This window comes from Trichosurus vulpecula, chromosome 9, assembly GCF_011100635.1.
Source record: "Trichosurus vulpecula isolate mTriVul1 chromosome 9, mTriVul1.pri, whole genome shotgun sequence".
Lineage (NCBI taxonomy): Eukaryota > Metazoa > Chordata > Mammalia > Diprotodontia > Phalangeridae > Trichosurus > Trichosurus vulpecula.
This window is the reverse complement of record NC_050581.1, coordinates 8,054,835-8,072,003: the sequence shown is the minus strand read 5'-3', so window position 1 is coordinate 8,072,003 and position 17,169 is coordinate 8,054,835. Positions and strand designations below refer to the sequence as shown.

At 38.7% G+C, this 17,169-nt stretch overlaps 1 protein-coding gene across 1 annotated transcript in view; it reads right to left on the bottom strand.

Moving 5' to 3' along the window:
• CTNNAL1 (catenin alpha like 1) overlaps positions 1-17,169 on the bottom strand; it is a 100,735-nt gene that overhangs the window by 1,343 nt on the left and 82,223 nt on the right. Inside the window, exons 13-18 of the mRNA XM_036737772.1 lie at positions 17,005-17,055; positions 16,775-16,929; positions 7,280-7,328; positions 889-945; positions 671-784; positions 4-87 (exon numbers count right to left, since the gene is read on the bottom strand). Of these exons, the coding sequence (XP_036593667.1) occupies positions 4-87; positions 671-784; positions 889-945; positions 7,280-7,328; positions 16,775-16,929; positions 17,005-17,055 (510 nt within the window). The remainder of the gene's footprint in view (positions 1-3; positions 88-670; positions 785-888; positions 946-7,279; positions 7,329-16,774; positions 16,930-17,004; positions 17,056-17,169) is intronic.

The following is a 17,169-nucleotide window of genomic DNA, read 5'->3' as shown; positions in this document are numbered from 1 at the left end:
CACCTTATGCATCAGTTTATAGCAGACTGGGAGAAGTTGGGCCAACGTAGCCAGAACAAATCTTGTTTTTAGAATACATTTGTCAACCTGTATTACAGAAAGACTCAATTTAAGCCCTGAAATTTATTAGACTCTTTTACATTAAGGAAATAAGGAAACATCGAAAGCAGGTAAAAGCAATGGGTGTGGGTACTTGACTAGAAAAAGTAATTTTAAGACCCCAACTACTTTGTTCCCAAATTTCTAGATTCAGAAGAGCCTCTGGACAACTCCATTGCCTATAACACAAATGAGACAGTTGTGCAACGAGAACAAAGCCCTCTCTTCCCTGTGGTATTTAGACACTCTAGGGAAACCTCGTGAAACCTCCTTAAGGTCTTGGGCTTAGCTTTGGTTGGGCAAATGACAGTATGAGGACAATCTAAAAAGTGCATAAGTCATTTTTTTTTGTTAAATTAGAGCAATTCCTTATTTATCTGAATCAATCTGCCGTAGCTTTTTTTTGTCATCAGTTATAACAAGAGAAAAGTTATTGTGGCAGCTGAACCTTGGGGAAGAGAGAGTAACTGCCCTTCTGTGTGATCACACACAGGATTGTGAAATCTATGCTAATTAGAAGCAGAAGAATAAAGCATTTTATTTTTCTAGCTGAATAAGACATCCTTTTTACCTTTGTATATATTTTATTCTGAATGGGGGTCTTAGCTGTGAGTTGGAGCTGCTGGCACAGAGGCATCAGCTTGTTTATTTCCAGTAGAAGTAAAAGCTTGTCATCATCTTTCAGCTGAAATACAAATTAGGAAATTATAATACTCAAAATAAACGGCTTCAATTTTTATACCCAAAGCTATACCTTCAAAAGTTTAACCTTCAGCAGACATACATTACCTGTTTTGAGAAACCTTGGAGAACTGAAGCAAGCTTTAAGCCCTCTGTAGCAAAAACCTGATGGAAAGAGGATTTATTTTAGATCTCAAAATCTGTTTTTAAGGATATACTTCATAGTAAACGTATTAGAATATTTTAATTTTATACAGTCTCAAAAGAGCTTAAAAGTTGTGACTGGGGACTACTATTTTTCCTATTAAAATAGATAATAAGGAACTAAGAAAGGTGAACTTGTCATTTGAACATCCATTATTTTTCTGGCAACTTATGTATATAACAATGTTAGTGTGGGTTATTAATAATTGTGTATTCAAAATCCACGGTAATACAGGCATATTTCACAAAGCTGGGTTTCAAAATAATATCATTATGTATTATTATATACGATTATACATTATGTAGTGTAACCAAACCCCACCATAATGTCACAAACCCCGGGATAAGTAACATCATTTAACTGAGCAACAAAAACCATGATCAGCAATGATGCCTGAGTGCTAGAAGCACCCAACTGCTGGCATGTGTTTGCTTGCCATTTGTAAAATGAATGGTCCTATTAAGCTAACTGACCTCCAATAACATTGTTTTGCCTGATACTTTCATAGGCTCAGTGGTAAGGTAAGCCAGGATAATTGCCCTGTTGGTAAAAAAAAAGATGCTACTGCTTTGTAAGGAGAGCATATGATTTGAGTATATTTGTTATAATGGTTAGGCATGCACTGCTCTTCCACATTCCTGTGGCAAATTATAAAAAAGGCTCACTAATGCATGGGCATGGAATAGAGTAAAGCTACCTGGACCATATGGAGCACAGGCTCCCAGCCTCATTTACAACATAACTGGTAATGGCATTAAAAAATTCAACGTACATTGTTGTATTTGGACTAGAATGAAATTTAATGTCTTTGGTAGGAGCAACATTTGTTTCACCTAGGTTAGGCTAGTATCACCTTTGAGGAGTAGGGAAGTTGTTCTTGACACTTAATTGGTTCAAGTGGTTGATGAGGTTTCCTGATTACCGGAGTCATAAACCAGTCAACTCGCCTGATAAGTTAAGCTTGGCCTACCCAGAACAAGGGCAGACTTGACCAACGTTAAGTCTATAGGTTGTAGGAAATCCTAAGAGACTAACGAGACGAAGTATTCATACTAACTGGTACGGTATGTTTTTTCTTTCTCATCATGTATGGACTTCCCAAGTATATGATGTGCTTTTCCCATTTCTGTGCCTCTGCTAAGACTATTCTCTTCCCCTGGAATGTCCTTACTTCTATCTCAACCTATTAAAATCTTACTAATTCCCTAAGGTATAATTCACAAACCACCTCTATGAAGTCTTTCCTGATCATCAAAGTTGAGTATGATCCTAGGCTGTAAGCTCTTTGATAATGGTGGCTGTGTCTTAGTAATGTATATTCGACGAGTAGTTTAATAAACATTTGATGATCAAGTGGTTAAGCTGATATTCTCAGTGGAAAGCAAGGTTCAAATAATTTTTAAATTTGGAGGAATTAGGCCGAAAGGCTATTCTATTTTGGATAAGGAATGAACTACAGTTATGGCCACTGTGATCTCAGTTGAGAACAGAGGACAATGTCCACAGGAGAAATTTCTAAAGGAGAAAGAAAAGATGAAGATTTGGGTCTTTCTTCTCTAGGACACCCTCTGAAAGGCAATACCTATGTCAAGTTTGCTAGTCCTTTTAACGAGCAGAACCCGTTCCAAGTAAAGTAGTGAATGGAGCATAGCTACATAAGTGTTAAGGAAGGATAAACCAGCTAGATGAGGCCTGTAACTGAGGTGGAAATTTGGTGTGCAGGGAGAAGGGAGAAGACTCTTGGGTTAATCTGAAGTTTTCTTAAGAATTCAACTCTCTCCACCGCTCTATTAGCTAATGGGCTAACTTTTTAGTCAATTGAGAAGTAGAAATCTGAAATGGCAATCAGATGGCTTCGTTTATTAGACTTGGGTAGTCACATGACAGGACCTTCCAGGATTTTAGAAGAGGTCAATGTTAACCTTCCTCTTGTCTAATCTGTTATTCAGTTCTCTCAAATCATTCGTTTCAAAGACTATTTTTTCTTGCCCATTCTCTCCATTCCTGCTGCCACTACTTCAGTCAAGACCTTGACACCTAGGTAACTTCAAAAGGCTGACTTCTTAGCTTTCTTCTCTACCCATTCTAATCCATTTTACATGCTGCTGCCAGGATAGGGTATACCTATCCAAACTTAATTTTTTACTGCTCCCCAACTGCACACTCCACTCAGGCAGGTTTTCTTTTTGTTCCAACCCTCCTTTAAGCCTTTCCTCATACTATTATTCCTTAACTTATTCAAGACCCACCCATTCTACAAGGTTTATCTGAATTCTCACCTCCCAAGAAGGGATGTTCCCAACTACTCTAACCCCCAGACTTTATCTCTGAACTCCAATACAATAAAGTTTTGTATTCTTTAGCATACTGATAGAAGCGTAGAAAATACTTGTCTGATGTAGCAGACATTACCTTGTAGTTGGTGAAGTCTTCTTGGCAGATATTTCTGTTGTTGACTGACTACTTGGAACCCTCTACAACCTTAGGATCTGCACTTTGAGATAGATCAGTCTATAAAATGTTTCATGAGAAATGTGGTGGGGGCTGTACAAAGAAGGAAGTAAAAGACTGTTGCTCTTGAAAAAGCTTATGGAAAGCTCACTGGCCTGACAACTATAGATACAATACAGCAGTGTGGGTAGTTCAAGGGACAAAAATAACAATACATGTAAATAGCCCCTCCCACTAAGGGTTATTGGATTATAGATTTCGAGAGTTGGAAGGGACCTCTGAAATCATCTAGTTCAACTTTCACTTTATAAATGAGACTAAGGCCTAGGGACGTGAAGTGACTTGCTCAAAGTAACATAGACAGCCAAGTATCAGAGCTGAGATTTGAACCAGGGATCTTTGGCTCCAAATCCAAGTCTTTGCATTGCACCATAGTGATGGGTCAGAATCTCATTTGCCATTGTGGAAAATTTGGAGCTTTTAGGGAACTTGTGAGTTCAGAAGTAGAGAAAGGGAAGAAGCTGTGAAAGGCAAAACAGCTTAGAGCAAGTATGCTTAGCTTTGTGTGCCAGAAGCTCAAGGACCCCTTCTCAGAATAATGTCTTTAAATGCATAAGATAAAATACATTGGATTACAAGGGAAACCAATTGGACTGAAATTAAGATGTAATTTTTTTTTCCCCATCAAAATTCAAGAACTACCTGGCACAAGAATGTGGTAGTCCTGGCCTGCTTAAGGTGGGGGGGTGCGCAGCTTCAGTTCTCTCCATTCTCCCTCCCCACAAATATCTTCCCATTGCTGCTTTTTTCACTTTGTTATGCTACCTGAACATCTTCCAATTAATATATTTAAAAGTATCCTCTTGTATGAAAAAATAAGTCTCTGGAAGGTAACTAAAGGCCCCTGACTTAGAATTTAGGATAGTATTAGTGTTGTAGATTACATTACATTCTAAGTAAAATAGATATCTATAACCTATGTTCTATACCCAAGAACATAGTTTCTATTGAAAAATATACCTTAAATTCCAAAACTCTGACTTACAAACAAGCTCTTGGAACGTATTTGTAAATGAAGTGTCTGCCTTTATAAACACCTGTGATTCTAAATGACAAGGAACACAGGAAGGTGCTTTAGGATATCCCTGGAAGGAAAGATAAACTGGGACAGAATGGTCAGTGTAGTTTCATAAGAGGTAGGCCTTGAAGCGGGCTTTGAACTGTGGGCAGGATTTGGATCAGTAGAGAGGAGAAGGTATTCTAGATGGGGGAAAAGTATAAACCAGGAGTGGGGAGCCTGCAGCCTCAAGGCCACATGTGGCCCTCTAGGTCCTCAAGTGTGGCCCTTTGAATCCAGACTTCACCGAACAAATCGTTTTTATTAAGGAGACTTATACTATAAATGAAAGTGTGTAGAATAAGCAACGTGTTTGGGAAATAGTGGGCGGATTAGCTTGATTGGACCAACTTCAGTCAATTCAGTTAACATTTATTAAGATCCTGCTCTGTGCTAGGAAACAGCCCCAGCTCACAAACAAACACAAAGTGACTGGGGCAAAAGAACCAACAATTAAGCTCATGTAGGAGTTGGCATTTAAGCAGAGGGTTCAAACTGGGCAGTACTATAGTCAGAAATAAAGTGGGATAGGGTGGGTTAGGGCCACATTTATGAATAAATTGGCAGTGGTGTAATGAACACATCAAAAGACTAGAGGAAAGAAACTTTCTATAGCACAGGCACGAGGTTATAGCACTATGAATGCATTACAAGAAAGAATGGATAGGACCTGAAAACTAATTTTTTATAGGGAACAAAAGGAGAGAGATGCATCAAGATTGCCTGGGAATTTTATGTCTGTATGACTGAGAATAAAAGAAGTTCAAATCTAGGGTATAGAAAAATGGAAGGGTACTTTTTTTGAGGGGTAGATAAAGAAAATAAATTTGGTTTTAGATAGGTTGGATTTGAAGTCATAGAGAAGGGCTTTTTAGGTAGGAATGTTGGATTTAATAGCATTAGAATTTGACCCAAAACAAAACCCCAAAACCCAACCCTGGCAGACCTAGAGATTTGAGGGTCAATGGTGTGGAGGAGGGAGTTGAAGCAGTTCACTCATGTAAGGAGGTGAGAGTTGATCAAATTGAAGACAAGGGCATCCTAGAAGGCAATGTGGAATTATGGAAAGAGAGTAGGAGCTGTTTGCTGAGCTCTTCTATTAAAATACATATGAATAATGATATGAAATAAGTAGTTCAATGCTATTCCCGTTCTGAAGAAGTGGAAGCTGGGACTCCGTCAGATCTTCTGACTTTTGCCTCTGTGTGTCCATGGGCAAGCCACCCCGAGTCTATAAAATGAGGATCTCCATCGGTAAAACTGAGTTGATAAAAAGTAAGGCCCAGACGGTGAGGAGCTGCTCCTTTGGGCAGAATTAACTGCTCTTCTCTGATGCTTGGTCGGGAAGAACTTGAGCCTTGTTAGGGCTGACAAAACAAAGTCACATGGTAGGGCAGCCGGTCTCGTTGGGCCATTGCTTTGCCAATGGGGATCGAGCAAAAGTGATGAAGCTTTTATAATTCTCCTTAAAGCCAACTGCAGTTGGATCTAGTCAGGGTTCTTTACCTTTCATCTAGAGTACCTGCCGGGTTATCTGGGAGCTCACAGTTTGCTTGAAAAATCAAGTATATCTGGTACTAAATCAAGTGCATGATAAAACTCGAGATCTACATGTTTGAAGATTATCTGATAAAATCCCAATTATAAAAGTCAAGGTGTTAGGAGAATAAATCTTAGAGCAAGGATTAAAGGGCTTAGGAAATTTACTATTAACAGGCTCTCTAGTGATAAAAGTCCTCTTGTCATGAGGTTAGTATAAAAAAATAGGCGTTAGAAATGGACAGGGCATCATTTGTTGCAGATGCAAGAAGCCAACCGGCAAGTGCCGTATGGGTAACAGGCATATCACAGTTAATCATCTAACACAAGGAACAGACAGGCAATGCTTTGTGAAGTGACAGTGCCTGTACCCCAGTCCAAAACTTCAGGACTAATAGAGAGTTTGGTCTAGGTTAAGGGAAACAACTCCTAAGTATCTTATTAAGAAAAACCCCACAAGTCTAAAAGAAGATTTACTTTCATTCTTCTGACTTTGTCATTAGCTGTCCCTCACTTCATCCCAACTAAGAATGTCTTTCCCAATGAGATTGGGCTGTGAAGCAATGACTGTACTAATTGACTGAAGGGGATTTCCAAGTTGGAAGAGAATTCCAATTTTAGATTGAGAGGGTGCTTTGGAGTGGAGGACAGAGTGGTCTACTGGTCCTAAGCAAATTAATATCTCTGACAATTCTGAAGTTTCCTAAACTTAGAATCATTGAATATTGGGGCTAGGAGGGACCCTGTGGGAAGGTGGGTAGCTCAGGTTCAACTCTGGCCCTAAGGAATTGAAAAAGGAGGAGGAAAAAAGGAAGTATAGTATTAACACTTCCCCACCGTGACTAAATGTTGCCCTTAGAATGTGGTAGAGATCAAACTCTTTCTGAAATTCTGGGTAGTGTGAGTAGGTACCTGATAGGAGGATTTTTATCCATCTTTAGAAAATCTAGAAACTTCAGATACTCTTGTATTAATTGGCAAAACCTATTAAGTTTTATTCCTATTATACCTAGCAGTTTTCATCAAATATGTTGTTAAAATTGCTTCACAGAAGACCATTACAGTATCCTAATTCTATATTCTGCCTTAAAGTGACAAGAGAACAGGAAGTCATTGGTGAGAACATAGATGTTACATATTATTAGCATAAAATATTATGTAGTAATGTAAACTAGAACATAGCATACCTCTACTTGATAAATTAAATCCTGAGTACTCTTCAACAGCCCTTCCCCCCTGAAATAAACAACATTAATTTTTTAAAAAAGAAAAATCACTATATGGAGATTGGTCTATTTTATACATTAATGCTCTCAATTATTATGTATGAATTGAAACCTCTATTAATAATAATCTTAATGAATCAAGCAACAGAATTTTTGTGGTCAATTATTCCATTTAACTATTAACCATATAGTAAGTATACATTTTACATGAAAAAGTCAACCAGTGTAAACTAAACTATACCTGAGTTTTATGTGTCATACCTATACTTTTCAAAAACATAAGCTTTTATTTTAAAAAGACCATAGTATATAGAGTACTAGACAAGTGGCAAGATTTCTGAGCCCTGAAGAGGAGAGATGTAGGTAATAGCACTTTCATGATAACTAAATTTCTGCTTGAGTACTCCAAATAGATTCAAGCTCAGGGCAGCTTCTCCTTTCCGTTGGGCTTGAGAGTATTGGTACTAAAGAACTAATTGTCAAAGGCAGGTGAACATATGGCAAGGAAAAACAGAAAACCAACCATAAATGAAGCCAGCCTCAAGGAAGAAAAAAAGTGAGACGTAGCCAGAGAAGTGAGAAAGTGAGAAGAGAAATGAAGCAAGAAATTAGATAGCAACTTTCAAATAATTAAACTGCTGTTTAAGAATTTATGCAGAGTATAACCTAGAGAGCAAATTCTGTTTCTTTTAGAGCCTGGCAGCTTAATTGCAAAAGGCATCTTAGTCTAGCAAGAAAAGGTAGGAAGCCTACCTTAAATAATACTTGTTTAGTTGCCCTGTTATTGAGTTCCTAACCAATTAAACAGGTGTAGGTAGGATCCAGACAATTTATTTAGCCATGAGAATTGCCAAAGAATAAGGCTAAAGCTCTCGCTTCAAGCAAGTACAGAAAACACAGGTAATTTTGCAGTGAGTGTGCTCAAAGATTTAGGATTTTGATGGGACTTTACTTTGGTCATCTGGTACTACCACATAATTTTACATTTGAGGAAACTAAGGCCATGAAAGGTTTTGTGTTTCTTTGAGTACTAAATAACACTTACGCATGCACAAAATACAGACTGGTCTTTTTCCTAGAGTTGAAGCTGGATAACTGTAACTGTACACTTTAAATTGTCAGGGAGGATCAATCTTCCTTTAAAAAGTAAGAGAAAAGCTTTGAGATGGGAACAAAGGAATAAAAGAATCCTAATTCATGTTAGGTTGTAGTAGGACAGAAAGACTAAGACATAAAGAGAAGAAAACACCCTTGATTTAGAACTAAATATAAGACATATAACTCTTCCCTTGGAAAAGGGAGCTAAATGCTGTTAGGAGGAAACAACTTTTTGCACTTCAAAGAATGAACTGGTGAGAAGGATGAAAAGAAGAGGGGAGGAGTGACAGTGGCCACTAACTCACTATTAAGGGATGCTGATGAACAATAGAGAAGTTTATTGTTTTCCCAGGAAACATGTTTGGGATCTGTCAGAGAGCCTCTTGAAATCTGTCAAACCTTTTGATCACTACCCACTCTGTGGGTAGCACACTTAAAGCACACTAGGAGCATACTTTAAAAAAAAGCATTTCTAAGGATTTTTAAGTCCTGGGTAAAAAACCTGAAGGTCTTGAAGGCATAGGTGTTGTTTTTAGCACTACTAAGAGAGGCAGCCTTGGGAAGTGAAATGCAGATGAAAAAGTTGGTGTGAGAAAATAGAATTTCAGTTTTAGCCCATCATTTGAAACACAGGATAGCTCCTGCCCAGTAAAAATGTATTTCCCCAGTCTTGCAAATCTGATCAAGGGAGCTTTAAACTGAAAATACAGTGGAGGGAGAAAACTGTCCACAGATACCACAGATACCACAGAGAATCTTAGGTGTAACAGAGTAACTGCAGAAGAGAAGACTAGTAATTCATAGTAAGCATGATCTAAAAAGAGAACTAGCAATAAAACTTATGGCTTCAGATGTCTATATATGAACACATAGATAATGGGTAGCAAAAAGGGTAAACTGGAGGTCCTAATCAAAGGAAGGAAATTTGACCTCAAAGCTATTACTGAACCTCGGTGGGATGAGATTGACAGCTAAAAATAGCTACATGAGAAAGGAACAAAGGAGATTAAAAGGGTAGGGGAATCACAGTGTACATTAAGAATATATATTCATGGAGCTGGGCAGAGCATGCCCTAGCACCCTGAATCAGTGAGCTGTAGCAGTTACCAGACTTCTCAACCCACAAACACCAAAGACAACAGAGAAGGTTAGTGGGAAAAGCTGCAGGAGTGGAAGGAGTTCGAGATTCGGCTACCGCCCCTGGGGCAGCGGAGGTGGGGTAGCTACAGAACTACAGCTGCAGTTGCTTCGGGCCCCAGGCCCACCTGGTGGGAGGAATTAAGTGGCGGATCAGAGCAGGAGTGCAGAGCCTGATGAAGATCTAAGTCCAGTCCGGTCTGGGGGTTCTTGGGGAAGGAGGAGTGCTGCTGTGGCAGAGCTGGCACATCCCCCCAAGTGTGGAACATAGAACTCTTTAGTCTACAAGCAGTCATACCCTGCTGAAAAACTCAAGGGTCAAGTTAGTTGGTTGGGAATATGGCCAGGCAGCGAAAACGCGCCCAGATTCAGTCTCAGACTTTGGATTCTTTCTTTGGTGACAAAGAAGACCAAAACATACAGCCAGAAGAAGTGAACAAAGTCAAAGAGCCTACAACAAAAGCCTCCAAGAAAAACATGAACTGGTCTCAGGCCATGGAAGAGCTCAAAAAGGATTTGGAAAAGCAAGTTAGAGAAGTAGAGGAAAAATTGGGAAGAGAAATGAGAAGAATGTGGGAAAACTATGAGAGACAAGTCAATGACTTGCTAAAGAAGACCCAAAAAAAATGCTGAAAAATACACTGAAGAAAGCAACACCTTAAAAAACAGACTAACTCAAATGGCAAAAGAGCTCCAAAAAGCCAATGAGGAGAAGAATGCCTTGAAAGGCAGAATTAGCCAAATGGAAAAGGAGGTCCAAAAGACCACTGAAGAAAATACTACCTTAAAAATTAGATTGGAGCAAGTGGAAGCTAGTGACTTGATGAGAAATCAAGATATTATAAAACAGAACCAAAGGAATGAAAAAAATGGAAGACAATGTGAAATATCTCATTGGAAAAACCACTGACCTGGAAAATAGATCCAGGAGAGAGAATTTAAAAATGATTGGACTACCTGAAAGCCATGATCAAAAAAAGAGCCTAGATATCATCTTTCAAGAAATTATCAAGGAGAACTACCCTGATATTCTAGAGCCACAGGGCAAAATAGAAATTGAAAGAATCCATCGATCACCTCCTCAAATAGATCCCCAAAAGAAATCTCCTAGGAATATTGTCACCAAATTCCAGAGCTCCCAGATCAAGGAGAAAATACTGCAAGCAGCCAGAAAGAAACAATTTGAGTATTGTGGAAACCCAATCAGAATAACCCAAGATCTGGCAGCCTCTACATTAAGAGATTGAAGGGCTTGGAATACGATATTCCGGAGGTCAATGGAGCTAGGATTAAAACCAAGAATCACCTACCCAGCAAAACTGAGTATCATGCTCCAAGGCAAAATATGGACTTTCAATAAAATAGAGGACTTTCAAGCTTTCTCAGTGAAAAGACCAGAACTGAACAGAAAATTTGACTTTCAAACACAAGAATCAAGAGAAGCATGAAAAGGTAATCAAGAGAAAGAAAAAGAAAAAGAAATTGCAAGGGACTTACTAAAGTTGAACTGTTTTGTTTACATTCCTACATGGAAAGATGATGTGTAAGATTCATGAGACCTCAGTATTAGGGTAGCTGAAGGGAATATGCATATATATGTGTGTGTGTGTGTGTGTGTGTGTGTGTGTGTGTGTGTGTGTGTGTGTGTATATGTATGTGTATATATATAGAGAGAGAGCGAGAGGGGGCACAGGGTGAGTTGAAGATGAAGGGAAGATATCTAAAAGAAATAAAATAAAATTAAGGGATGAGAGAGGAATATATTGAGAGGGAGATAGGGAGAGATAGCATGGGGTAAATTATCTTGCATAAAAGTGGCAAGAAAAAGCAGTTCTGTAGGAAGAGAAGAGAAGTCAGGTGAGGGGGAATGAGTGAATCTTGCTCTCATCAGATTTGACCTGAGGAGGGAAAAGCATACATACTCAATTGGGTAACTTACCCCACAGGAAAAAAGGAGGAAGAAGAAGATAAAAAAAAGGGGGGGATGATAGAAGGGAGGGCAGATGTGGGTGGAGGTAATCAAAAACAAACACTTCTGAAAGGGGACAGGGTCAAGGGAGAAAATTCAATAAAGGGGGATAGGTTACGAAGGAGCAAAATATAGTGAGTCTTTTCACAACATGAGTATTGTGTCAGGGTTATACATAATGATACGCATATGGCCTATGTTGAATTGCTTGACTTCTTAGGGAGGGTGGGTGGGAGGGGAAGAGGGGAGAGAATTTGGAACTAAAAAAATAAAAGATAAAAAAACATGACCTTGGGAAAAAGAAAGAATATATATTCATGTGAAGAAATTCAGGGGAAGCACAGTACTGGTGAAGTGGTTAAAGAGCAATAAGAGAAATGGATCTGTAGGTACTTGCTGACAGTCACAGAGGCAAGGCAGATGAAGTCCCTTTGCCAGCCGGTACTTCTGATGAGAGGCTATAACAGTCAGCAGAAGAAATGCTTGGGCACTAGTAGCATAATCTCACTGTCTAGCTCAGCCTTCACTAAGACAAGGAACTGAAACTGGGAAGCTGTGGGATTTTGCAGGCAAAAAAGTCTGAGCAAGAACATGGAGATGCAGGGAATTTTCTACCGACACTTTCAGGCTTTTCTTAGTAACCTATTGTATGAGTGTGATCCTCTAGGACCTCCCTCCCAAAAGCTGACACTGCATGTGTATTCCTATTACCTCAACTTATCATTGTGTATCTTTCTGTTCCTTACTATTAAACTTCTGGAAGATAACCTGTAATTACCGCATCTGCTTCCGCATCACTCACTCCTAATCTTCTGCCCTTCTCTGTTTACTGAGTCAGATCTCTTGAAGATTACTTTATAATTCCCAAATCCAAAAGCCACTTCCTAGTCTTCATCCTTTTCAGCCATTTAATACTGACAGTCAGCTGCCAAAATCTGCTCTTTCTCTCAGCATCCCCATTTCTGTTGGTGGTAGCAGAATCTTTTGTTACAAAGATTAAAATCTCAGTCATCTTTGATTCTCCTCCACTCCTCCACCCTACCTCTGATAAACTGCTGAGTCTTTCTTTTCATACCTACCCGCTCCTCACCCCACTAGTACAAACTCTCATGTACCCTTTACCGAGATTATTCTAATCATCTTCCAGCATCTTCCCTTCTTAGTTCATCCTGCACACAGCTGCTAAAATAATCTTCTGAAGGCACAAATCCGACTCCTCTCTTCAAAAAACTCATAACTATTGACTCATTAGTTTTGTATTTAAGGGACTCCTCCATATTATTCCATTTAGGACTATCTGTTGTAATCAGTCTGTACAGTCAAGCTATTCTCATACCTTATCATACCACCACATATTCATGGGGGCTATTGCCAATGCCTGGAATAGAATTCCTCCAGTTCTTTGCTTTTCTTCCTATAAAAGTCAGTGCTATATCTTCATTAAGCCTTTCCTTATCCCTCAGCTGAAAGTGATCTCTTCCCTTTCAAATTTTCACACTGTATTTTGTACTAGTGTCTTCTTTGCCCTTATCCTTAACACATTCTCCCTTCTATCATACTTATTTGGATATGCGTCATAGTCCTGGATATAAATTTTAATATCATTGAGGGTCAGATAATCTGTTTTTTTAAAATGTGTATTTTCACGCACGGGTGACCTTAGGTGGCTAGAGGACACACTGAATAGAGCACTGGGCTCTAGAGTCTGGAAGACCTGAATTCAAATCCCACCATAACCACTTACGACCTGTGTGACCTTCAGGCCGCACATACTGATAAAATATGGCAAATCACAACTTGTTTGCCTCAGTTTCCTCACATGTGAAATGGGAATAACAGTAGCACCTGCTCTGCAGGGTTACTGTGAGGTGAAGTGCTTGGCACACAGCAGGCATTCTATACATATTTGTTTCCCTATTTCCTTCCCCTCATCCCTAGCCAGTCTCTCGTACATAGAAGGCACTTAAGAAATGTTTATTACGCTGTGCTGTGCTCTAACTCAGTGCACCCTGAATCTTTACTAGCTAAAATGTCCGAGGTCATTAACAAAAACAAAAGCTCTATTGACACCAAGATATGTAGATCAGCACTTTTTGTGGCCGTAAAGAACTAGGAACAAAGTAGACGCTCACTTCTCCTCTCATTCATTAGGAAGAAGGAAGGGCTGCTAGGAAGACAGAAGAAACAATCTGGGCAGGAAGCTAGAGAGAGGTTCTCGGGGGTAGATGAGAATCCCATTCAATATCCAAAGGCTGCCAAGCAGAAGAATGTAGGGAACGGATGAAAAAAGAAGTTCTACACCAGTGGAAATATAAAATAAATTTGATATTCCTCTTCCACATCTCTCAGAACACTAAGGGGGCTACCTGGGCAGTGTCAGGCAAAAAGAATCCTGTACCTTTTCCCAAGAGGAAATGTCTTTATGATAGCTCACAACTTTCTACTAAGGCATGGGGGGTAAGTGTATATAGACCTGATACAGCAAATTGGAAGAAGTCCTGGCATATGTATCAAAGGCATGAAAGGGAGCCCTTTAAGACCCATCGGACGCACTCATTTCTATTCACTTCTGTTGATTTACATGAGATTGAATGACACTTTCAGAAAAAAACAAAACAAAACAAAATAAACCCCTGTAATATATCTCGAATGTCTTTGAAATCCTAGGTAAAACCTGAGAGCAAGTTGTGTGTTTACTTGGTCTAGCATTTGAAAGTCATGACTCTGAGAGAGAAAAAAATATGCTAAGTGAACAAATGGTTACAAAAACAGTATTGAATAGCATTTTATCTTTCTGGACTAAATGCGATGGTTTTCTGGGAAAGAGAGGAGCCCCACAAAAGCTAGGAGTCTCACTCCATAGCCAAAAGGACTCTACACTAAAATTTCGAGAAGAAAAATGCCAAGATAAAACTGAAAAACAATAGTTAAAGGCCCACGAGTATGAAAGAAAGGAGCGCTTTATAAGACAAGGTTCACGTAAGAGGAAAGTGGGCTGGGGAAAATACTATGACACTAGATACTCGTACACTGCTATATCTCAAGGATGCTAAACAAATCTGAAATTTGCACACAAGGAGGTAACTAAGACTTGACAGAAGAATCGCTGATACTCGGGAGACTCTACTGCAATATGGAATATATTATTCTGAGCAAAAATGTAACTTTTCATTTCAAAATAAATATATCTAATAGGGAAGGGAAATAAGTATATGGACATTAGAACAAAAAAACAAAGTCTTTTAACATATGGCTCTAACCCTTCCAGCCTTATTATTTTACACCCCTTCACACATTCTTCAGTCTAGTCAAACTGCCCTTTTGTTGCTCTTCACATAGGATAGTCCATCTTCCCTCTTTGCTCGTGTATAGGCTGTCCTTGACGCCCCAAATGCATTCACTCCTCACTTCTTCCTCAAAAAATTCCTAGTTTGTTTCAAAGCCACCTCCTACCCGATCCCTTTCCTGATCCTCTCAGCTACTAGTGCTCCCCCCACCTCAAATTTCCTCGTGTTTATTTTGTATATATTTGTAGATGTACTGGCCATCTTCCCCAATCAAATGCAAGCTTAATAAGAGTTGAAACTTTCATTTTTGTATTTTCATCTCAAGAGCCTAACACATAACAGGAGTTTATGGACAATCCAGTTTGTCGATGTCTTTGGTTATGAAAACCAATACATCTGAAGAGCTAAAGTGGAGAAAGAAAGCAAAATGATATCTTTGTGGGAATATATCTTAGACAATCCATCTGGATGGAGGACAGGGAAGATGCTTTCCTAAAACGTCATGATAGAAAATCTACTGCTCTAAAGTAGAACAGTAGATTTACTCTGCTGATTTCATTCTTTAGAAGAGAGAGGAAGCTGTTGGGGAAACTACCTGCTTTCTTAATTGTGACTAAAATGAAACACTGATTACATGGAAGGTGAAAACTAATAGGAGAGAATGACTGTGTCACATTGGAGTTTGTAATACAAAGGAAAGGAATTTAGGCACAGTCCAATCTGCCTTAGGATGAAAACACAGTCGTATGACTCCATGGCCAAGGACTCTAAAGGGAGTACTCAAGATGGGGGCAGAATTCTTAAGGACAAAATTCTGTTCACATAATTGTAAATAAATGTGATAAAAATGTGATAAAAAAAAGAAGCATCTAAAGAAACCAATGTAGTTGCATAAGAAGCTCTCTGATGAAATTAGATTTTAAAAATATACATGAGCTGAGAAGACATAACCAAAGACAAACGCAAAAGACTGGGAGGAACTTGTCAGAAAGCCTTGTTACAATAGCTTAAGGCAACAAGTCTTTTTAAAAGTGGTATCCAGAATACGAAGAAAACAATGGGCAGGGGAGCGAAGAACCGCATAGGGGTATGGTATGAATTTAACAATCAATCAACAAGTATTTATTAAGCATCTGTTGTGCACTGGGCCCTGGGAATACAAAGAATGAAATCCCTTCTTGAAATGAGTTTATACTCTTATGACAGAAGAAGCAACACTATACCTCACGCTTGTTTTCTCCACTGAGTGGAAGGATGTTTTAACTGCAAACGGGAGACAAACATAAAGAGGGGCTTGAAACCTAAGATGGTGGAGAGATGGGAAGAGAGTACCTGTTGTTAAAAATGAATTCAAGTCTTTAGACTCAGGTTAATTACATCTTAGGGCACTATAAAGACTTGCAGATATGATCTAAGAACCACTGTGGATAATTTTTGAGAAATCATGAGGAGGTACCAGATGACTAAAGATAAGTTAATTTTTCCTGAATGTATAAGAAGGAAAAGAAGGGTGTTGCTTAATATAGGTCCCAAGGGAAATTCTAGAATGTACTATTAGTGTAACAGGACATACAAAAGTAGGTATGCAGAAGGGAAATGCAAGGTAGGCAGAGTAATCATCGTACTGTCAGAAATAGAAGGCCGCAGAAGTAGAAGATCTGTACTTACGCATATTCAATAACTTTATTTCACTACAACTGGCTAATACCGGGATACGAATATTGGATAATATTCACTAGCGTCACTGGATAACATTCGCTTCACCAGCCCTTATATACTCCTGCTTAACGATTAGTTGTGTTCATAGAACACTTAAAAGTTTTCTCTTTCACTTAAGTAAATTTTTATTACCAGGTCTTGATATTGACTTTCATATAATAACAAATAAGCATCAGCAATTTAATAGTCACATTTTCTTAACATGGAAGATATTGGTTGGATTGAAGACATCAAAATGGTATTTACCGAGTAAATAAGTATATGGAATAGGCCATACTGGACATGTTCTGCCCATGTCGAACAATTTCATTCTCCTGGTTCTTCCATTTTTCTATTTCACACTCTACATCCGAGGTGAGTAAGCGAAGCTTAAGTCCAAGTTTTGCTATCTTTGCTTGTTCCTGTAAATCAAAAATTTTCACTTTTTGGCCATTTCATTACTGACTTTAACACAATTCAATAGGAAATGGTCTTACCTCCGAATCAAGTTTGGTTGGTTTAAATGGCTTCAGGTTTGCATTATTCTTCTGTTGTAATTTAAAAAAAAAGTTTAAGGTAATTTTAAAAATAGTACATTTGCCCATAAAGAAATATAAGTCAATAAAAACATAAACTAAATTCATTATTTACAATAAGATTTT